Genomic DNA, 24,938 nt, shown 5'->3' on the forward strand with positions numbered 1-24,938 from the left:
ACCCCGTCAAATTCCCTGGCTCTCAGCACAATCTCCAGTCGGTTTCTCTAAAAGAGCACTCTTCAAACTTTGTTTCCGGTTCCCTCCAGAAGAAGGCTAAAAACCTATAAAATCCCTTCACTTATTTTAAAGATGACATATCATTTTTCATAAGTTTAAGATATTACAAAGGATGTAATTTCCAGAGCATTAAATAATGATCTTTGTAAATGAAACAGTCATATATTCTATTAACTATATTCAATCCAAACAAAAATCCACTACAATAGTGTTTGTAATAATCAAAAAACCTCAAAAAACTGCAAACAACCTAAGGGTCCAATAGAAGAATAATTAAATCATGCCAAGTCCATTCTATGGAATATTAAGCAGAAATTTTAAATAATGAGGTACAGAATAAGACTACAGAGACAGTTTCAAGGAGAATCTTTGCTTTGTCTATATTGTCTGAATTTTTATAACATAAAATACATGCATTAATCAAGTAATCACTTTTTTTAAAACAAGACAAGTATTTCAACTTCAATACCAAGTACGAACCACTTTCACAGAAGAAATCACTTACTTCATCAATAAAGGCTTGTTCCGGTTCTGGCTCTATTGTTTCTACCTGAACATCATCACTAAATTGTACCGTCTTCTTCTCCGTTTTAACTGCAAAACATGTAATATTCACCTTTTCCTTATAAGAAATTTAAAATTCTATTTCAAAGCACTTCAAATTCTATGAGAGAATCTGGATTTTTCTTAATATTCCCTTCGATCTGGGAGACTTAGTTTAAGGGATCATTAAGACAACAGATTTAGACAAAAATGACAGAACATTATTTTGTGGAATTCCGTGAAGATTTCTTAATTTTCTCTTCTAAGATTTTACATTTTCCTGAAAAGACACTTCACTAAAAATAAAAGGGATATTTCCAAAGCAAAGATTAATCACTTACTACATATGAGAATTTAGTGAACTGGTGGGCAAAAAGTTAAGTTTTAGAAGTAAAGTTCTTTTACAAGTAAAGTTTTACATAAATGAACTCTGCAATCAAAATAAACTCTCTTTTAAATTACCAGTCAGTCCTTTCAAAGAAAAACCTCATTTGAAAGACCACACTATTACATTGTAGTGAACTGGAAAGTGAGGCACATGTTTTTTTGGCATGCCGTTCAGTGTTTTTACTAAGAGAATCAATGACATCCGGGTCAGTGGAGGACTTTACAAGTAGCACTGGCAGTGATCTGAATTTTCCACTAAATCGGCCTACATTTTTTAGTTGCATTACTCTCTGAAATAACACTGTGGTTATGAAGGGACCTGCAAACCACTGACCAGACGCACATTATTTCTCTTGCTCAACAAAGCAATCTTTAAAAACTATTCAATGTATCATTAACTAGTAAATACAAGGTTATGATTAATACAGCAATTAACCTTCTCCCCACAAATCCTGAGAGGTCCATACAGCTTTAAAGGAATGAACTTTCTGTATTTTTCATCCTTGTATCAATGTGGTCAATTGGTATTCATAACAATGTTAAGAAGAAACTATAAAAAGGGGATTGGGAACAGAACAGAAGTAAGGAAAGGAAATATATTATTAAACTATTTAATGTGTGTAATAGAATATTACATTTCCCCCCAGTGACTCTCTTATACTAGGAAATACGCCCATTTTAAAATGAAGTTAACAGCAGCACAGTAATATTAAAAGTTCGTGCACGGGAGAAAGCTAATGTATGACACAGCCTGGATCTGAATGCCAGCCTATCTGGCTCTACCAGTCCGCATGCTGGAATCTGGCCAATGATTTTACTCTCACCACAGGAGCTCCTATCACTCATGTATTCTGTATTGTGTGCTTCTGTATAAAATGCAGATAATGTAATCTCCGACGTAAGGAATACATTCATTCCACGTAAGTCACCATAAAGCAAAATTCTATACAAAACACTTTCAGCTGGTTTCATTTTCCCTTGGGGGTAAAAGAGACATGTGCTAGAGATATTTTTGCTTTTTATATCTTGAGCTATTAACAAGTAGGAAGCTGGGAAAGCATGCATTGGCTGCTACCCATAAGAGAACACACGGAGGACTCGACATCGTGCCAGCCGACCATGTACAAGTTGTCAGTGTTTTTCTCACAGGCACCAATACTATTACTACGCACGTGTGCACGTCTGCGTACAGCGTGTGTGCACGTGCGTATGTGTGTACGTGTATACACATGTGCACGAAACAAACTGTTTTCACAGTATCTACCACACTTCCAAAGAAAAAACAAGCTAAGCAGGGTGGGTACTTCTCCTTGCCATTAAGTAAAGTGGGCTTCTGATTCCTCACAAAGAATAGCATGACGACGATCATGCTAACACTGCTTTCCCAAGTTCAATAACTACATTTCTATGACAGAAGCTCTGCTGTTCCAGTTCTCCTCTTTACAGAAGTCCGGAGAGAAACACAGGAAGAAGAGCTAGAGTATTCATTTTAACGCTGCACTCTACACGATGGGGGACAAGATGAGACGGCTACATGATCGATACAAGATCTTGGATCTCAGATTGAACACAAGTCCAAGACCATTCTATCCTTTCCAACAGCTGATTCAGGACAAAAACAAAAAACCCAAACACCCAAAAAACAAATTAAAACAACCACCACCATAAACCCAGGTTAAAAGGCCGGCACACAATACACTGCCATCTTAAATAGGTCCTACGACATATTTCTTGGGTTCTAACAAAAAAGAACGACATTATTAGGACGGGTAGCAGGAATCTGTCTCCGCTGTAAATCTGTCATGAAATGACACAAGATAACCTGGCAATCATCAGAAGACAGCATCGTTTCATCACAGATAAAAGTAGTATCTGATTTGCTGTTAAAGCCTTCTCTTGAAAGAAAAGTGTTCCTGTATTTTTTCAAGAAAAGTGTATGTGTTGTTTTATGTATACATATATATGTACATATGTACGTATATACACACATACTTATGTATCATTTACTGCATAAATATTTATATAGTCTATATTTTGGGTAAGATTCAGTACTAGTTTGGGTAAGATTCATTCCAGTTGCTGGAAATGAAAAGGTGACTAAGACAAAGATCCTTCTTTAAATTCTTGTAAACTAAAAAAGACCTAAGCATCTTGCAATTTGTAACTTTCTTTGACCCCTCGTACTCACATTATAGAAAGATGAGATATTTTGCCAGCTAACTATAGCCTACCAACTTATATACAAAAGCTCTTTTAAAATTCTAAACCTTTCAACCACTAATAGAAACCTTTCTACACTAGAATATATTTCTCATTTATGACCTAATCTTGGTGACCCCAACTCATCATTATGAAGATTCAGTGAACTATAGTATTATGTAGAAATATAGTGAACTGCCTACAAACATTTTGGCGGGCTACCAATACTTACATCTCCTGCAACTATTATGCCTGCCCGTAACATCACTTTTCCTGCTAGGCCCCACTTTCTAGTTTACTTCCCTTGGTAGCACAGGTTTGGAAAGTAAACAGAAAGTTTTCATAAGATTAGTTATGGCTCCTTCTGACTATCTGACATGAGGTCTTAGGAAAGCCATTCATTATATTACTTACAGGCCAGTGCCTCCAAGTTTGGGGCTAGATGCTAAAGAAATGGCTTTAATCTTTGAACAGAAAGAATTCCTATGAGATTATACTGCATGTGTCACACTTCAGGAACCAATAATGAAAATACCTAACGCATAAATTTCATAACACTTCTTAATCTGCGTTTTTACAATGGTATATATATATATAATGTTTTAAAAGAAAAATCCATAGGCTGCACAATTACCTGATTAAGGATAATCTTGGTAGAAATATAATTTCAATTTGTAGATAATTAGATGATTTTCGGTAAATAATCTCACTAGCAAGCTGCATTTTTAATAAACACCTCGGAGGCACTAATGTCTGAGAGTCCCAGCTCCATTAAATTGAATTTACTCAACTTTTATTAAGAAGAAAATTATGGATTATCATCCACTTACAGACTGGAAAATACTTACTCATTTCTGGTTCAGCAGTAAGATCAGCAGTCACAAAATTAGAGGGAAATAACCCCATGCCTTGATGGGTTTCACCTTTCCACCAGTTGGGATCACTAATGAGAAACAAAAAATATTTTTATCTCTATAAATCTCTACCTTAATAGTGTTTAACTTGCATTATTATCAGATCTGAATCCCACAACAATCCAATGAGGGAAGAAATGAATATATTATTATTACAAACAGAAGATGAACCCTCAGAGAAGATAAAGGGCTGTTAAACACAGTTCTTTATCTTTTGGAAGGCTGGTGAATGCTCTGAGGATTTAATAAAAGGTCTGAACTCTCTCTCCAAAACAGAGGTCTCTGCATTTGACTGTCAACTTCAGGTAGTTCATGAGCTCCACTGTCTATAAGGCTCTTTTGTGATAAAATAAATGGTAGGCACTTAATTCAGATCCATTCCTAAATTAGTGCTCTCTCTTGTACATACAAAATGCACATTTTTCTTGTACAAAAATGCACATTTCTCCCCCCACAAGAGACATGATAGATGACACTGTTTATAGAACAAAGCATTCACAAGGAACACACTTCCAGGTACAACTCCATGTTCACTGTTTTATCTTGGGTGCCTAGTATGAGAAAAGCTAGCAAGCTCTCAATAAACATTTTTTGAATGAATCAATGATCAAGGTTTTGTGCAATTTCCAGCTAACCAGCCCAAAATTTAATTCATTTTCTTTCACTCAAGAGAAGAGAATGTAAATGTGCTACTATAGGAATAACCTAAATATTTTTGAATTTATTCTTTAAAACTGCTTGCAAATTTTAGTACTTCATTATCAATAACCATCATCAGTAACAATTTTCAAGTAAAAATAAAGCTACAGCCAAAAACCAGATATATTGAATCATCTCCCATAGTAATATAAACGTATATAATTGCACATAAAATGAATTTGTCCTACATGGATATACTATTTTTTGTGAATAAATAAATTCAATATATTATGTATTTCTTACAAATTCCGTAAATACATATGCATATTTGGTGTATTTTCTAACATTTTAACTTTACTAATTTAATTTCTAAAATTTTAACTTACTAATTTAAAAATTGATCTTATGAGATGAAAAAAAAATGAATAAACTAGTCTTCCAAATCAAATAAAAACAATTTAAACAAGAAATAAGAAAAAAATTAAACTACAAAATAAGAATACAGACAATATGACACAAGCAAAGCAACCAAATGTGACACAGAAAATATCTACATCAATATTTTTCTTATTACCTTTCGTAATGGCATTCAACAGGAATAATATGAAACACAGAAGTAATATATGTTTTCATATGAATGTCAAGTTAATATCAATTTGATATTATCCATCACCTGTCATCAAGAACTGTAATAATTTCTCCGGCTTTAAAAGTAAGCTCATTATCTTCAGCAGCTTCAAAGTCATATATAGCACGAACTTTTCGGCCTTCATGTTGGTGGTTAGTTAAGAGATTGGATGTGCTTGGGTACAAAGTAGAAAGTGTGGTTGACTGTTGCCTTTGCTCCTTCAAGGACAACTCAATAGCTAGAAAATAATGAGTTAAAAAGACTCCAAATGTTAATATATCCAACAATCCAAAGTATAAAAAAATATCTGAAGGTAAAAATGCATTCTTTTAAATGTGGAGTTGAAAACTAGGATATATTATTACATACTGAATAAAGATCATTTCATCAATTTAATTCATTCATTCACACCTGAAAGTTTAAAGAATAAACTGTTAAAAAGTTGAACAGCCATTAATGACTATTTTTACTGAATGGATAAAATTTAAATTATTCTGGGTAATAAAAAGATATTATCTCTCAAATCCAATGTTTTTATTTAGCTGCAGATATTTTAATTTTCTTTCATCTTTTCAATATATTTCTATAGCTTCAATTCCCAAAAATGATAATCACAATCACTTGCCAAGAGTCCCAAATCTCAATGAAGACTTACTAAATCAGGATGTCAGAGGTAGTATATGGGAACCTGCATTTTACTGCTCCAAAGGTAATTCTTTGTGATCAGTCTAAGAAGTAGAACGAGGAAATAACTACAATGAAGTCTCACCTATCAAATTCCCTCAAAGAGATTTCAAATGTGTCTCTTGTATTGCTTCCCTCCTCTCCCAATGGAAGTCATCACCATGTGTCACTTAGGCTCTGTAATACAACCTGAACAGACTGAGAACCCTGCTTCAACTCAAACCATAACCCCTTCATCCCTGCTACTTCTGTTCTACATTGATAAAAGACCTAACAGGAAAAAGCAAACTTTAAAACTATCCTAAGAAAATACAGGAAAGTACCTTTTAGGATTTGGGGGAAAAATATCTTAAGATATAAAAAATGCAAAATCATAACAAAAAAGCAAAAATTTTGACTATATCAAAATTTAAAACTTTAGATAAAATACACCAGTATCAAAGTTAAAGTAAATGCCACAAATCAAGAGTAGATATCTACAATAGATATTACAAAGATTCTCAATGCAGCCTATTATTATAGTAAAAAAAAAAAAAAAAAAATCAGAAAACCCAAATGCCCGTCAGTAGCAGGACAGAAAATTGCCATACACATTTTTTTAGTACACTGAAATATTACACAATAGTTAAATGAACTTGACTTACATATTTTATTATGAATAGATCTTAGACGTACTGTCGCATGAAAAAAACCAAACTGTACATGTTATGTACCCTATGAAAAAACAATTTGTGGGGCACCTGGGTGGCTCTGTCAGTTGAGCGTCCAACTCTTCGGTTCGGCTCGAGTCATGATCTCACAGTTGTGAGACTGAGTCCCATGTTGGGCTCTGGGCTAATGGCATGGAGCCTGCTTGGGATTCTTTCTCTCCCTCTCTCTCTGCCCCTCTTGTGCTTGTTCTTCCTCTCTCTCAAAATAAATAAATAAACTTTAAAAAGTAAAGAATTTGTTGGACACATAAAGTTGGCATTGTTTATGGATATATGGTGTGATAAAAATATTAATAAAAAAGAAAGACTGAAAGGACACATATGAAGAGTAGTTGTCTCAAAAGAGTATCAGTTGATACTGCAAAGGGGAACAAAACGGATTTCAGTGTGAGCTGTAAAATCCTATTTCTTTTATTTTTAAATATCTCAGGAAAAAAATATTCAGGGCCCATCTTCTTCCCACCTTTCCAACACCAGAGACTTAAAAAACATACCTTTTGCTAAATCTTCTTCTTCTTTTTTGTTAGCCACAGTACCAGGGTCTTTGGCAACCAGGGCTGGGCTTGCTTTTGCTTGTTCTGCAGCCTAACACAAAAAAAGGAAGACAATGTTTGCAGAATGTTCTCGAATTTTCCTATCTACACTTAATCTAAGAACTTGCAAGACCATTCTTATCAATCTACCACAGACTTCTGAAGAAGAAAATAATCCAGAGGCGCCTGGGTAGCTTAGTCGGTTAAGCATCTGACTTTTGGTTTTGGCTCAGGTCCATGACCTCGCAGTTTGTGCGATCCGAGCCCTGTGTCAGGCTCTGTGCTCGACAGCACAAAGCCTGCTTGGGATTCTCTCTTCTCTCTCCTCTCTCTCTGCCCTTCCTCTGCTCCTGCTCTCTCTCAAAAAATGAACAAACATTAAAGAAGATTTAAATAAAAAAAAAAGAAAGAAGAAAATAATCCAAACCGTAGCAGCCTCCACTTTGAAAGGAGATGTGGAACTGGAGGAAAGAAATGGAGAGCAACGGGATACTGAGGGCTGCTAAAAGCAGACAGGATGCAAACGAGCCAAGAAAGACCAGAGGAGATTTAAAATTTTTTAGAAAAATTCTGAAACCAGAAAATGGGTTGAGAAAGTGAAGGAGACGTCTATTTTGAAAACAAATAGTTTCTAAAATTTTAAGCTATTTAACAGTTATATTTTATGGCTTCCTGCCCGGTTAAAAGGCAGGATGTTATCCTCAGGAATAGAAATTTACATGTAACAATATAATGCTCATAAAATTATACTTTTTTGTAAACTAAAATACAAGTAGTTAATTCTGACAGCATATTCCAGTTACCAGGAACTGCCAGCATACACACACACACACACACACACACACACTTACATGCCTTTGACAAAGATTTGTTTCTGCTTATAAAGTCCTCCCCTCTGGCTCCTTTTACTTGATCAACATTGTTCCTATTGAGTTTTAACTTACCAGTCCGTAAACAGCTAAAATAATCCCTTTCTCGATGAAATATTCCTAAACCGCTAAATTAAGCATCCTCTTCTCTGTTCCTCTGATAGTATTTTTACCAAGGTACTATGCTATAGGTAGTTAAGAACGTAAATTTTAGAGTCAGGGAAACATGGGTTCAAATTCTAAATCCACGAGGTTCTAATGAATGACCTGGGGTACATTAAACTCTTTGTATCTCAAGTTCCTTATCTACAAAATGAGGGTAATAATAGCAACTAGATAGGTTTGAGAGAATAAAGTAACATGTAGCTTCCAAACTCAGATAGGATGAGGGCCACCAATGATGGTTTAAAACAAAAAGTATAACATTCTCTCTTGGGATTTATAATGTACATAGAGGTAATCTAGGTCACGGGTACGGTAATTATTGCATAAAGAATGATGAAATGAAGGATAAACCCTCCACAGATGCAACATTTCTACAGTTTACATGAAATAATACAATGTTTACTCAAAATACACTGTGAACAGTTATAAAGGTATATTAGAATACCCAAAGCAACCACCACCAACAAAAATGGAATTCTTATAAGTATTCAAATTAACACATGTACAGCACATAGATTAGTGCCTGGCACTAGTAACAGTTAGTAAATCTCAGCTTCTGTTATAATTATCTGCTTATATCTGTCTCCATAACCATGCTATATATTCCCTGAGAATATATGTGCCTAAATACTGATGACAATAAAGAAACATTTGTTTAGTAAATGAAAGGCAAAATATTCAATATAACGGGTAAAATACAGTTATAGATATATAGTTATACAGTTCCATATATACATAACTGTATTTTATACTGTAAAACAAATGCACAAAGCATTTATTTTTAGAAAAGTGGATACTAAAAAGCTTTTTGTAGTTCACTGAATGCAACTTCAAGCACTCAATTCTGATCCATCTCTCCATGGAATTTTTTTTAGATATTAAGGTTTTAATCAACACATATCTCTGAAAATTAAAGGTATGCTTCCTCAGAATGTCCTTTTCAATTGCATATGAATTTTTTTCAGTTTGGTGAATTTCACAAAATAGACCTATTGATCTTTTATTGTCTGTGAAGTAATCTCTACCAATCAAGAAGAAAGTGCAGACAATAGATTCAAAGTGCTAAAAGGAAACAAAATACAGCTAAGTATACTGTACTTGGCAAGATTATCATTCAGAATTGCAGAAATGATGAGTTTCTCAAATAAGCAAAAAGCTATGGGAGTTTCATAACTTGAAACAAGGGTTTCAAAGAAATATTAGAAAGACTGCTTTATAGGGAAAAGACCATAACTAGAAATAAGAAAATATGTGAAGGAAAAATTACAATGATAAAGGAAAACACATAGCATGGGTTACTGACAAACCGCTAATAAAGCTAGTATGAAGATTATAAGACAAGAGTAATAAAGTCAACTATATTCATAATAATTACTTAAGGGACACACATATAAAAAGATGCAAAACATGACATCAAAAACAAAATGTCAGGTGAGAGGAATAAAAATGTAGCGCTTTTAGAATGTGTTTGAGCATAAGCAACCACCAACTTAAAATAATCTGCCATAAATACACAGGTTGTCATAAATGAACCTCATGGTAACCACAAACCAAAATCCTATTAACAGATACACAAAAAGTAAAGAGAAAGCAATCCAAACAACACTAAATAAAGTCATCAAATCACAAGGGAAGAGACCAAGAGAAGAAAACTACAGAACCACAAAAATAACCAGAAAACAATGAACAAAATGGCAATAAACACATACCGATCAACAACTACTTTAAAAGTAAATGGACTGAAGTCTTCAATTAAAACACAAAGGGAGGTTAAATGAATAAAAAACCAAAACTCATTAATAGACTCACTTGAAAACTAAAGGTATATACACTGAAAATGAAGGGACAGAAAAATTTATTTCCACGTGAATGGAAATGAAAAGAAACCTGGGGCAGCATTAATTATATCAGACAAAATAGGCTTTAAAACAAAGACTGTAAGAAGAGGAAAAAAAAGGCATTACATAATGATGATGAGATCAATGCAACAGAAAAACACTTATAAATATTTATGCACCCAACATAGATGCACCTAAATACATAAAATGAGTATTAACATGCAAATTGGAAGAAAATGACAGTAACACAGTAATAGTAGGGGGCTTTAAATACCCACTTACATTAATGGACAGATCATCCAGATAGAAAATTTAATAAAGAAACAATGGCCTTAAACGACACATTAGGCCAGATGGACTAAATAGATATACACAGAACATTCCATCTTCAAACAGCAGAATACAGATCCTTTCAAGTACACACGAAACATGCTGCAGGAGAGATCATGTTAGGTCACAAAATAAGTCTCTGTAAATTTAAAACGCATGAAATTTTCTGAAGCACCTTTTCCAACCATAATGATTGGAAACTAGAGATCAATTGCTAGGAAAAAACCATAAAAAACAAACAAGTGAAGACTATACAACATGCTACTAAACAACCAATGGGTCAATAAAGATATCAAAGAGAAAATAAAAAAACACCTTGAGACAAATGAAAATGAAAATACAATGTTCCAAGATCTGTGGGACTCAGCAAAAGCAATACCAAGAGGAAAGTTTGCAATAATACAGGACTACCTCAAGAAACAAGAAAAATCCCAAAGAAACTAACTTTACATCTAAAGGAACTACAAAAAGAATAAAACCCAAAGTCAGTACAAGGAAGGAAAAAAAAGAGCAGAGCAGAAATCAATGAAGTAGACACTAAAACAATAAAAATGATCAAAGAAACTAAGAGCTGGTACTTTGAAAAGATTACAAAATTGATGAACCATTATTCAGAATCATCAAGAAAAAAAGAGAGGACTCAAATAAATAAAATCAGAAATGAAAGAGAAGTTACAACCCATATCAGAGAAAGACAAAGGATCCTAAGAGACTACTATGAACAATCACATGTCAACAAGGTGGACAAGCCAGAAGAAATGGTTAAATTCTAAGAAACATACAGTCTTTCAAAAGTACAAGAAGAAGAAACAAAATCTCAAAAAATGATTACTAGTAATGAAAATGAGTCAGTAATCAAAAGCCTCTCAACACACAAAATCCAGGACCAGACTTCCACAGCTGAATGTCTATCACACACTCAGACTTAACAGCGTCCTTCAGAAACCATTCCAAAACACTGAAGACTAAGGAATGCTTCCAAACTCATTTCACAAGGCCAGCATTACCCCTGATAGCAAAACCAAATTGGCAAATCAATTCAACAATACATTATTAGTATCATACACCACGATCATGCAGGCTTTACTCCAGGGATGCAAGGATAGTTCAATATCTGCAAATCAATCAACATGATACACCACATTAATACAATAAAGGATAACAACCACATGATCATCTCAACAGTAGCAGTGAAAGCATCTGACAAAATTCAACATTCTTTTAAGATAAAAACTTTCAGCAAAGTGGGTATAGAGGGAACATACCCTAACATAATAAAGATCATATATGACAAACCCATGACTGACACCACACTTAGTGCTGAAAAGCTGAAAATATTTCCTCTAGGATCAAGAACTAGATACGGAAGCCCACTCTTGCCACTTTATTATTCAACGTATTGTTGGAAGTCCTAGCCACAGCAATTAGGCAAGGAAAAAAAAAGGGGGGGGGGGGTGCTCTGCACCTTCTCATTTGGCACAGTTGCATCTTCTTATGATTTGCCAACCACAACCCTGAGACATGATGGTGAATGTTGGAGTAAATGAATTTGGCTGTATTAGGCTTCTGGTCACCAGAGCTACTTTTAACTCTGGCAAAGTGGATACTGTTGCCATCACTGACCCCTTCACTGAATTCAACCAAGTGGTATACATGTTCCAGCATGATTCCACCTATGACAAATTCAAAGGCACAGTCAAGGCTGAGAACAGGAAACCTGTCATCAATGGAAAGCCCATCTCCTAGGAGCAAGATCCCACCAACATCAAATGGGACGATACTGGTACTGAATACATTGTGGAGTCACCTGGGGTCTTCACGACTATGGAGAAGGCTTGGGGCTCACTTGAAGGGTAGAGCCAAGAAGGTCATCCTGTGCCCTTTCTGCTGATTCCCCCATGTTCATGACGTGCATGAACCATGAGAAAGATGACAACTCCCTCAGGATTGTCAACAATGCCTCCTGCACCACCAACTGCCTGGTCACTCTGACCAACATCATCTATGACAACTCTGGCATCCTGAAGGGACTCATAACTATAGTCCATGCCGTCAGTGCCAGCCAGAAGACCACGGATGGCCCTCTGTGAAGCTGTGGCATGATGGTCAAGAGGCTGCCCAGAACAGCATCTGTTTCTACTGGCAGTCCCAAGGCTGTAACCAAGGTCATCCCTGAAATGAATGGGAAGGTCACTGGCACGCCTGCCATGTCCCCATCCTCGAGTGTGTCAGTTGTGGACTATGTCTGCCACCTGGAGAAAGGTACCAAATAGGACGATATCAAGATGGTGGTGAAGCAGGAATTAGCGGGACCCCTCAAGGGCATGCTGGACTGAGTAGCAGGTGGTCTCCTGACACTTTAACAGTAGACGCCTACTCTTCTACCTTTAAGGCTGGGGCTGGCATTGCCCTCAATGACCACTTTGTCAAGTTCATTTCCTGTTATGATAATGAATTTGGCCAAAAGCAACTGGGTGGTGAACTGGGTAAGAGCCCCCTGCACCACCAGCCCCTGCCAGAGCACAAGAGGAAGAGAGAAGCCTTGAGCTGCTAGGGAATCCTTGCCCCAGCTCATCCCCAACACACTGAGAACCTCCCAACCTCGACACAGTTTCCATCCCAGACACCATGAAGAAGAGGAGCCCTACCTTGTCTTGAACCATCAATAAAGTACACTGTACCAGGCCCAAAAAAAAAAAAAAAAAAAAAAAAAAAAAAAAAAAAGGAAGAAAAAGGAAAAGACATCCAAATTGTAAAGGAAGAAGTAAAACTGTCACTATTTGCAGGTGACATGATACCATATATAGAAAACCCCTTGGGACACCTGGGTGGCTCAGTCGGTTGTGTCCGACTTTGGCTCAGGTCATGATCTCGCAGTTTGTGGGTTCAAGCCTCATGGCAGGCTCTGTGCTGACAGCTCAGAGCCTAGAGCCTGGAGCCTGCTTAGGATTCTGTGTCTCCCTCTCTCTCTGCCCTTCCCCCACTCATGCTCTGTCTCTCTCGAAAATGAATAAATGTTAAAAAAAAATTAAAAAGAAAACCTCAGACTTCTCTGAAACAGAACTACTACATTCCTCCAGTAAAACTGTGGGACACAAATTCAATTTACAGAAATCTCTTGCATTTCTATACACTAACGACAAGCTACCAGAGAGAGAAATTAAGAATACAATCCCATTTACAATCCCATCAAAATGCAAAAAATAACTAGGAATAAATTTAATCAAGAAGGTGAAAGACCTGTACCCTGAAAACTGTAAGACACTGATGAAAACAAATGAAGATGACACAAATAAACAAAAAGATATGCCAATATCATGAACTAGGAGAATTAATATTGTTAAGATGTCCATACTACCTAAATCTACAGATCCAGATTCAATGCAATCCATATCAAAATATTAATTTTTCACAGAATATTATTCACAGAACTAGAATAAATAGTTCTAAAATTTGTATGGAACCATAAAAGATGCCAAATAGCCAAAGCAATCCTGAGAAAGAAAAACAAAGCTGGGCATATCACACTTTTGGATTTCGAAATATACTATAAAGCTATCATATAATCAAAACAGTATGGTACTGGCACAAAAAACAGACACACAGATCAATGGAACATAAAAGACAACTCAGAAATAAAACAACACTTATTTGGTCAATTAATCTATGACAAAGGAAGCAAGAATATACAATGGGAAGAAGAGTGTCTTCAACAGTGTTGAGAAAACTGGACAATCACATGCACATGAATGAAACCGGACCACCTTCTTACACCATATACAAAAATAAACTCAAAATGGACTAAAGACTTAAATGTAAAACCCAAACCATACAATTCATAGAAGAAAACGCAGTAAGCTCTCTGACATCTGTCTTAGCAATATTTCTTTGACTCTAACTCCTCAGGCAAGGACAACAAAAGCAAAAACACCAAAACGGGACTACATCAAACTAAGAAGTTTTTGCACAGCAAAGAAAACATCAACAAAACAAAACGGCAACCTACTGAATGGGAGAAAATATTCATAAGTGACATATCCCCTAAGAAGTTAACGTCCAGGGGCGCCTGGGTGGCGCAGTCGGTTAAGCGTCCGACTTCAGCCAGGTCACGATCTCGCGGTCCGTGAGTTCGAGCCCCGCGTCAGGCTCTGGGCTGATGGCTCAGAGCCTGGAGCCTGTTTCCGATTCTGTGTCTCCCTCTCTCTCTGCCCCTCCCCCGTTCATGCTCTGTCTCTCTCTGTCCCAAAAAAAAAAAAAAAAAAAAAAAAAAGTTGAAAAAAAAAAAAAAGAAGTTAACGTCCAAAATTTATAAAAATATATACAAAGATATAACATAAAAATATATGAAATATATATTTAAAAAACAAGTTCTACAATTTAAAAATGGGCAGGGAACCTGAATAGACATGTCTCCAAAGAAGACATACAGATGACTAACAGGTACATAAAAAGATATTCAACATTACTAACGATCAGGGAAATGAAAATCAGGATCATGATGAGATAACTACTTCACATCTGACAGAATGGCTAGTATCAAAAGTAAATAAACTACAAGTATTGGCAAGGAAGTGGAGAAAAGAGAACCCTCACATTGTTGCTGGAAATGTAAACTGGTACAGCCTCTACTGAAAACACTATGGAGAGTCCTCCTCAACAGATTAAAAATCCAGCAATTTGTTTAATTTAACAAATTAAAATCCAGCAGTTCTGGTTTTTGTGTGAAAAAACTTCCAGGTTTTTATCCAACGGACAAAAAACCCACTCATTCCAAAAAGACATATGTACCCTTGTGTTCACTGCAGTACAACAGCCAAGACTAGAAGTAACCTAAATGTCTGCTGAAAGATGAATGGATAAAGATATGGTTTATGTGCACGCGCACGTGCACGCTACATGCATGCACGCGCACGCACACGCACACACACATTACTCAGCCATAATAAAAGAGTAAAATCTTGCCATTTGCAACAACATGGATGGGCCTAGAGGGTATGCTAAGTGAAATTACGTTAGCCAGAGAAAGACACATGGTATGATTTCACTTATATGTGAAATCTAACAAACAAAACAGAAACAGAAACAGACTCACAGATACGGAAAAGAAACCGGTGGCTGCCAAACAGGAGGCAGGTGAGGGGAATGGACAAAACAGGTAAAGGGGATTAAGAGATACAATCTTCCGGTTATAAAATAAGTAAGAGGGGGGATATAATATACAGCATAGAGAATCAATAACATCGTAACAACTCTGTATTGTGGCAGATGGTAACTAGACTTATTAAAGTGACCATTTCATAATGTATATAAACAGTCAATAATTATGTTGTACACCTGAAGCTAATACAATATTGTATGTCAAATATTCTTCAATTAAAGAAAACAGAGACCGAAGTGCAGAAACAAGCTATATTTAAGCCCTATACTCCTGGGCTGCACACTTTTCAAAGTTCTTTCCGATCATCAGGTTCAAGGTGTTGCAATGATTCCTGTTACTCATTTGTCGAATACAGTCGCAGTGCTAACGTTACTTTTATCTCTATGTCAAAAGTTAGTGCTACGAGAACTGCAGCGGAATGAGTTAAGTGACTGAAGTATGGCTTTTCTTAATATTTTTAGATTATTTTCTTCTGTACTTGGATGAAAAAATACACTTTAAAAATCCTAATATTTTCAGAGGCTTTTGTTAAGTACGCTGACAAAGATCTAGTCTGATTAAAATGTAATAATGATTAGGCAACTAAGTGAGTTTAAAATCTCGAGGGACTTGTGTAGATGATCCTACCTGATCTTTTTTTAGTAAATATGAAGTTCTTCACAAACATGGTTTCCAATAATCAGCTATCAGACACAATTGTTAAATAAAATCACCATTCTAGCTGATTACATTTTACTTTATACGCATTTTATGTATTTCTTGTGGCTAAAGATAGTAACTACAACAAAATTAGCTTTCATATGCTTTAGAACATCTAGATGAAAAAAAGACAAGTAACTCTTAACTTTACTATTGCTGATGTATGTCCTGAACCTCTTGAACAGGAGAGGAACCTAACTTCTGTGCCAGTCAATAAATAAGTGCTCTTGCCAGTGTTCACTCCACTTCCTGTCCTGTGAAGCCTAGTCCGGACAGACACATATCCACTAACCTCTATATCAACCGGAAGGCAGGATCGTGTAGTGGAAAGAACACTGGACTGAGAGTCAGGAGGCCTGTGTTCTACTTCCAGCTCTGTCAACTACGAGCTGTGGCCCTGGGGAAGTCACTTAACCATTCTGGGTCTCAGTTTCCTCATCTGTAAAATGAGGGGATTAGATTAGAGAATCCCTAAAGTTGTTCACACAACTACCTGAGATTCTAGGTTAACGAAACAAAGCTACATGACACATAGATCGTTAGTCCTTCCTTCTCTAACTGGAACAAATTCCATCGTGGACTGAAAAATAGTTTTCACTTGTACTGAAAGCCATACTCAAGATCAAGAGCAGTGCTTCCCAAACTTTAACGTGCGCACAGAATCATCTGGAGATCTCGTTAAAATAGAGATAATAAATCCATAGGTCTGGAGTGGCACCTAAGATACTTCATTTCTAACAAGCTTCCATGTGGTGATGATGACGATCAACAAGCTACATTTTAAGTAACAAGCTCTAGAATAGCTTCTCGGGCCACAGAAACTGTAATTTCAGTAAGCATCTATACTCTAGTTTTCTATAGGGAGTCTACCCTTTGGTAATTAAACATCGCCTGTCTTGTCAAGGAACTTAATTATAAGATAGGTTGTTGTTGCTCTGCATAAAATTATTCCCTAATTACACAGATGTTAGAAAACATTCTGAGAGTAGTAAAAGCCAGCTACAAATTATGAATAAATACTTCTTAAAGACATAATTTATCATTGTAAAACTATTCATAAGTCAAATTTCAAGTAAGAAGAAAAATATACTGCCCTTCCCGTATCTCCCAAATATATTTCTGCATCTTCACATCTCAAGACTATTCATACAAACTAACTAAAAGAGTACTTTGGGAAGAAAGTTCAGTTAAGTCTGGATAAACCACTTCATAATTCAGTGAAGTGCTCAAAACCCCGAACTTGAGCCCTCCACAGCTTGAGAGTTTTCTGTGCATGCTTTCACACCACTTGTCATATTTCACCCCAGTCCATGCCGTAGGGAAAGACAGTATAATAAATTATCACACATTTTAAGGCCCCCTAGATTCGCTGGGCATCTCAAAGGATGCTTACTCAGAATAGAAAAAAAATAAAAGATACCCTTTCAAAAATGCTTTCTTCGTGACATAAATTAGAGATTGATCCCATTATATAAACTGGGGAAGGGAGAGGCAGAAAGGAAATTTCAGCCTTTCACTCAATCATATTTATGCACTGGTGAGTTCTAATTAAGTGAAAAGCTATTTCATGCGCTTCTCTTCTCATCGACTCCCTTATCTCCGTCTCACTTTTAATACAAGTATTCATAAATTTCACTATCAAAACAAACTCTAAACTCACCCTTAAATTTTAAGGACAGCCCAACTTTTAAGCTGTCATTCTTTGTAGATAAAATTAAAGCATTAAGAGCATTTAAGAAGACTGTCAGTATTAGCTGATACCATACCGCAGTTTTGTCTATATTATTAAAAACTCGGGGCGCCTGGGTGGCGCAGTCGGTTAAGCGTCCGACTTCAGCCAGGTCACGATCTCGCGGTCCGTGAGTTCGAGCCCCGCGTCAGGCTCTGGGCTGATGGCTCAGAGCCTGGAGCCTGTTTCTGATCCTGTGTCTCCCTCTCTCTCTGCCCCTCCCCCATTCATGTTCTGTCTCTCTCTGTCCCAAAAATAAATAAACGTTGAAAAAAAAAATTAAAAAAAAAAAAAAAAAAACTCAAAAAATTTTTAATTGCAAAAAGCTAATTTAATTTATTTACAAAGAAGGAGAAACAGTGGGAAAGTGGAAGTTGGAACAAATAAATATTCCCCTGAATTTTTCTGGCATCACTGAACGCAGGACTTAATAACAAAAATTCCTTTGGGGTAGTAAAAACTACCTGGTTTGGAAGAAAAAAAGAAAACTTCATATAAATGTGGCTACTTTAGAGAAACCAACTATAGCACACATGCAACTTTACAAAATACCTGAGAGCCAATAGCTGGAAATGTAACTCCTTGCTCCTTAAGGTTCTTAATCATTGCTGATATTAGACTAAGCTGTGGATCATTCTTAAATTCATCTGTCCATTCGACCATAAGAGCCTTTAATTTTTCACAGACTTTAGGATGACCCTGAAAATAGAGAAAAAATTGAATTAAAAGGTACTAATTGCCTGGGTAATTTAACACAGATACATTAAATATAAATATTATAAAAGTGCTGTAGACATTTTTTTGAATCACAAATTATCCCTAGCTATAGATAATACATAAGAAAAATATAGTTGGTTACTAGAAATAATCAAATATTTTTTCACATTATGGAAAAACAATAGGTGATACCAACATACATCCCTCATATCAAAGTAAAACAGTGTGTACTAACTTATACTGGAGGTCAGAGAGACAGAACTTTTTAGAGTATTTCGCAACTAAGCGAGCTTTGTACATCAGGAAGACACAGAAAAGTAGTCTGTTTTGTTTTGGTAATTTTGCAGACCAGTAAAAAATAAGCTGGGAAGAGAAAAAAATGATAGTTCCTTTATTCCTAATCCCTGACTTTTAATATGCCTGACTGTGTCTTTTCCCCAAGTTGTTTAATTATCAGAGGCTGGTTTGAGGTCCACTGCATGTCAATATTCCTAGAAACCTCATTTCTTCAAAATAACACCTCCCCCTTAAGTATAAAATCAATATGTGTTTGGAAAATAAAGTAGTCCTTTTTCCTGTATGTAGCTGTTTGCTTTTCAAAATAGTTGTTCTTGCTACTAAACACAAATCTGCATATCACATCTTCAATTAAATTATAGAATACACTAGAATCTATTCATAAACAACCATACATTTTGATGGACACTCAGGACATTAAAAGAATGGTTATTAATTAGAAGACACCTAAATATAAATAAAGAATAAAGCAAAACATGAAAAGAATTAACACATGATCATGTTTGAAAACAAGGTACAGAAATTCTGTAAAGAATTATGGAAACAAATTTTTATCTTATTTCTGAACTGTTTTCTACTAAAACCGAGAAATACTCATCTTCCCCAAAAAAATGAGGCATTTTCCCTTTTCACATCTTAAAATTTTTCTTGATTATGTAACACTCCATCCTCCCCCTCCCCCCGCCGAAAAAAATAAAAAATAATTACCTTTAGAAGGCACAAATTTTTACTAGGAAAATTCACATATTACTAACTTAAATTTTTTAAACTGCTTAAAGTGAATTTTTTATGATACATTCAGTTAAATAAAGAGTATAGTATTAAAATCCTATCATGGTCAGGTAGTGGCCTTACTCATGTCACAATGAAAACAGTGCCATATTTTGGCAGTATTTCTGAACACTTCTACACTGGGAAAATACCTCTGTGGCTACACAAATGGTTATATAAACTGTGCCCAAAACACACTGGTATTACTTAATCAGATAAAAAAAATTCACATATTTTCTTATCAGATGAAAGGGATGATGAAGAAAACAGGTTAAATATAGTCTAATCTGGTTTGGAAAAAAAAATTATCTAAGTACATAAATCTATAGTCTCTTCAGCAAAATAACTTACATACTGACATACTGAATAGACATAGCCTAGGAAGCGTTTTTAAAAAAAGAAAGAAAGCACAGACCAGTCCTTTGTGATTTAAAATGTAAAGAACTGAATAAAATACATGAAAGAAAAAGACTGTATAATGTCCCTTACCTTGTTTAATACGTTGCTTACTTCACTGGCAAAATCTCTTGAACATACTTCTAAATGAAAAATTTTGCCACAGTTTGATACACATGCTCCTAGAAGCTAAAAGCATAAAATAGCAAGTTAAAAAGGCTCTGTTTTAGCAGAAAATTTTGTGGTAAAACTTAAAATGAAATCACTCACAGTCAGAGCCTGCATAGCAACATGAGGATCTTTATGGTTCACCCTTCTCATAATAGACCGAAGACAATCTTTAGGTCTAAAAAATGAGAAATGTAACAATTAGTAGTACATCCAGCCATTTTCCCCCTTAACATAATAGGTAACAGACTGTACCATACAAAAGGCAGAATATGGTAGAGAAGTTTAATTCTTATTAATGACACAATTCAACTGTATACTAACAAGTTCCTTTAAATTTTTCAAACAAAATTAACAGGCTCTCTTCCTTAGCAATCATACATTAGGCATTCCGTACTGCTTCTGGATGAAAAAAAAGTTCTGGAAATAAAATGGTAGACCAAAACTTCCACTTCCGGTCATGATGGAATAACTGGACCCAGACTTATATTCCTGTTGTAAACAATGAGAAAAGTAGAAAAATATACTTAAAATATATACTCAGGTAACTGTTTGGGACATCAGGCCATAGGCAGTGTTGAATAGTCTCTAAGAAGGAATACAATTAGATTAAGACAGACATTTGCCTCAACTTTCCACTCAGAGGCACTTCTCAAATATCGGTACAGGCTTTCTGCCTAAAGGCAATTTCTGGATCTCAGGGCAGAGAAGATGATCCTAAGAAGTGAATGGTGATCTGAGTTGAGGGAACAGAAATCAAAATTCAGACCCGAACTGTTTCTTCATATAGCTCCTTCTACTGTGTCTTATAAATTCTGTCTCCCTTGGCCTCCCTGAATTTTGATTTTCTAAAAGATCAGTAAACTTGAAGACATGCTTAGGTACATGAACTTAAGTACAGAGGGGAAAAAAGACCAAATAAATTTAATAGAGATCATCACTAAAAATATTTTTAAAAGAGAAATGGAAATAAAAGAAAATCATAAAAATATTCAATTGGTATATAAAGACAATAAAAAAGCATAAGTTCAACCTTGCAGATATCATCCAGAAAAATAGCAAATTTTGACATTTTAATCCAACCATATCAACATTTATATTAAATGCAAATGGTCTAAGCACACCGAATAAAAGACAGATTGCTAGAATGGATTAAAAAAAGCAGGGCCCACCTAAATGCTCCCTATAAGAAACTGTTTAAATATAAAGACTTACAGAAGTTAAAAGTAAAAGGATGGAGGAAAGAAAGATTTGCAAACAAGAAAGTTGAAGTAGCTGTACTAGTATCAGACAAATTGCACTTTAAGTAATATTACCAGGGATATAGAGGAAAATTACATAATGATAAGGGGATCAATTCTCCAAGAAGACATAAAAGATCTAGATGTGTATTCTTATCCAAAAACAGAGCTTCGAAATACATGAAGCAAAAATTGATAAAACTGAAAAGAGAGACAAATCCACAATTTAGTTGGAGACTTCATTCCTTTCTTAGAAATAGATAAAACAATTAAACACAAAAATAGGTAAGGAACATTGCACTCTGCAATAGCGGGATACATATTACTTCTGGTGCACACAGAATACTAACCAAGATAGACCATATATTGAACCATTAAAAAAAACTTAACTTTTTAAAAATTGAAATGATAACATGCTATGTCTTTAGACCACGATAAAATTATACTATAGATGAATAACGTAAAGAAAATTGGGGGTGCCTGGGTGGCTCAGTTGGTTAAGTGTCCAACTTTGGCTCAGGTCATGATACGACAGCTTGTGAGTTCAAGTCCTACGTTGGGTTCTGTGCTGACAGCTCAAAGTCTAGAGCCTGCCTCAGATTGTCTCCACCTCTCTCCATTCCTCCCCTGCTCATGTACTGTCTCTGTCTGTCTGTCTTTCTGTCTCTCTCTCCATCTCTCTCAAATATAAATAAAAACATTAAAAAAAAAAAGAAAATTGGACCACAGTTGGTCATAATACATTATCCTTTTTATATGTTATTGGGTTTGATTACAATATTGTTGAGGATTTTTGTACCTTGGTACATAACCGGTCTGTGCTTTTCTTTGTTTTTGGTACTGACCTATTGAAGGGCTTATAAAATGAGTTCCAAGAAAGAAAATTCTAAGTCCGGATGACTTCAGTAGTGAATTCTATCAAATAATTGCTATTGTGCTGAATACACAATTTTTTTGTAGATGTCCTTTATCAGGTTGAGGAAATTTCCTTTAGTTCTTAAAGTTTTTGTTACAAATGTAAATTGAATTTTTTTCAAAGGAACTTTCCACATTTATTGAGATGATTATTTATATGTTTTTTCTTTAGGCTTTGAGACAGTAAATTACACTGATTTATTTTCAAGGGTGAACCAGGCTTGCATGCCTGGGATAAAATCCACAAGATTTTTTTCAAAGAAACAGCTTTACTTCTGAATTTTCCCTATTGTTTTTCTCTTTCCAGTTTCATAGGTCTCTGCTCTTATTTTCATCATTTCCTTTCTTCTGCTTCCTTTACGTTTGCTCTTCTTGTTTAAGATAAAAATTTAGATCATGGACTTGGGACATTTCTTCTTCAAACATAAACATTTAATTCTATAAATTTACCTCTACGGATAGCTATAGCTACATCCTCCAAGTGTTGATATATTTCATTTTCACTTTCATTTCACTGAAAATATTTTCCAAATGCTGTTGTGATTTCCTCTTTGAGCCACAGGTTATGGCCCAAAATGGAGATAAAATATGATCATAAAAAAATGAAAAGAAAAAAATAGAAAACAAAGGGAACAAAGAACAAATAAAACATACTGAAAACTAACAGCAAAATGGTAGCTTTAAATCCAACCATATCGATAACTACATTAAATATAAATAACCTAAACACTCCAATTACTAGGCAGAGACTCAAACTGGATAAAAAAGGACCAGGTATATGCTGGCTATAAACTATCTACAGGAAAATCTACTTTAAATATAGACAGATTAAAAGACAGAAACAAGATAGGAAAAGAGAATATCAATATTAATTAAAAGAAAGTCACTTTGGGCCTTTTTTTGTAAAAGTGAAAAACCTCTTCAAACTTCTTTTAGTTAAGGTAAAGAGGTCTTTCTGTAACTGCGAAGTGGCATAAAACAAACCTTCCAAAAGCAGGGGATACCTGTACTTTCATGTAGCTGGGGCTTCTAACGACTTTTTCTCAAATCACAGACTAGCCAGAATGGACAGATTTGTCAGGAATGTACACAGCTGCCTTAGCAAATGTTAGTTCTGATGAACTAAAGCACTGAAGTCAATTTCACCATTCACAAGTTATTATTCCAACCCACCTCCACAAACTACTGTGGGCTTCAAAGAAAGCAAGACAGAGCTTTAAGAGGGGGCTCTTTTCTATCAAATCCTCTCTACTCCCACTCATCTCCCATCATACCACTCTCAGCCATTCAGTTTCTATGTGAAGTTACAACCGCTAAAAATAAACTATCTTAGGCTCGAAGGTAAGTGAAAAACTAAGGCGTGAAATCTCCTTAATCTTCAGACACAAATATCACAGGGCCATGCTACCGTGCTTTCTTTTGCAATTCAGACTTTTCCAGTTTCCCACAGAAAACACAGACTGCAGAAATGAAGCTCTTAAGGCAATTCTGGAAACGACACATTCTTTAAATACAATGTATCAGCAGTCACTCTTCAACCTAACCTAACCTAAGTGAATTAATAAAATGTTTCATTCTTGCTCATTCATCTTATTGAAAAAGTATCCAGAAAGCAAAAGCCCTCTACCTACAGTGCCATATGTTCATATGGAGGGCTGAACAATACCGACCCTTATGATTAATCCTGTCACCAATACTGTCAGACTCAATCACCATCTCCATGTATATTACAATGACACTATGGAAAAAAAGTTCAACAGGTAGCAAGTAACTCTACTGATAATGTTTTCATTAACTAATGTTATGCCATCATTTTCACTTTGGCTTTTATGAATTTTCATAAGCTAAGTTTTACCAAGTCTTATATATAAAACAAAGCCACAAAAGGTCACCATCAAACTAAATCTTTATGACTACCAAATCAGCTTTCACATGTTAGTTGTTTTTATTTACAAATATCTACAAATGGGTAGAACTCTGAACACAGAACAACTTTCTATGTAAAAAGTCATAAATATTAGATAAAAATAGTAAGAGACACTTACATCACATTTGTCATTCATGCTCTTAATGACTGTGTGTCTCAGGTATGAAAAACTGGAATTTACAATTTTGTTTACTAAAATCCACTGTTTTACTCTAATGATATATTCATTGTTTTGTTATCTAGGTCAAAGCTCGCATTCAATATTTAGAGCTGGCCTCTGTGGCAAATTATGTATTCCAAAGATACCCACAATAGTAACTCCCTTCCCACATGCTCTTGTATGAAGTGACTATGACATTTCCTATCAAGAGGTAGTTTACTAACCCTCCTCCTGAATCTGTGCTGACCTCAGTGACTTGCT

At 35.4% G+C, this 24,938-nt stretch overlaps 1 protein-coding gene across 1 annotated transcript in view; it reads right to left on the minus strand.

Moving 5' to 3' along the window:
• STAM (signal transducing adaptor molecule) overlaps positions 1-24,938 on the minus strand; it is a 79,374-nt gene that overhangs the window by 20,282 nt on the left and 34,154 nt on the right. Inside the window, exons 3-9 of the mRNA XM_025930380.2 lie at positions 20,537-20,612; positions 20,360-20,455; positions 18,638-18,784; positions 7,259-7,349; positions 5,416-5,608; positions 4,038-4,132; positions 566-654 (exon numbers count right to left, since the gene is read on the minus strand). Coding sequence (XP_025786165.2) covers positions 566-654; positions 4,038-4,132; positions 5,416-5,608; positions 7,259-7,349; positions 18,638-18,784; positions 20,360-20,455; positions 20,537-20,612 — 787 coding nt within the window. The remainder of the gene's footprint in view (positions 1-565; positions 655-4,037; positions 4,133-5,415; positions 5,609-7,258; positions 7,350-18,637; positions 18,785-20,359; positions 20,456-20,536; positions 20,613-24,938) is intronic.

The sequence above is a fragment of the Puma concolor genome, chromosome B4, assembly GCF_028749965.1.
Source record: "Puma concolor isolate L17-30 chromosome B4, mPumCon1.1.hap2, whole genome shotgun sequence".
Classification (NCBI taxonomy): Eukaryota; Metazoa; Chordata; class Mammalia; order Carnivora; family Felidae; genus Puma; species Puma concolor.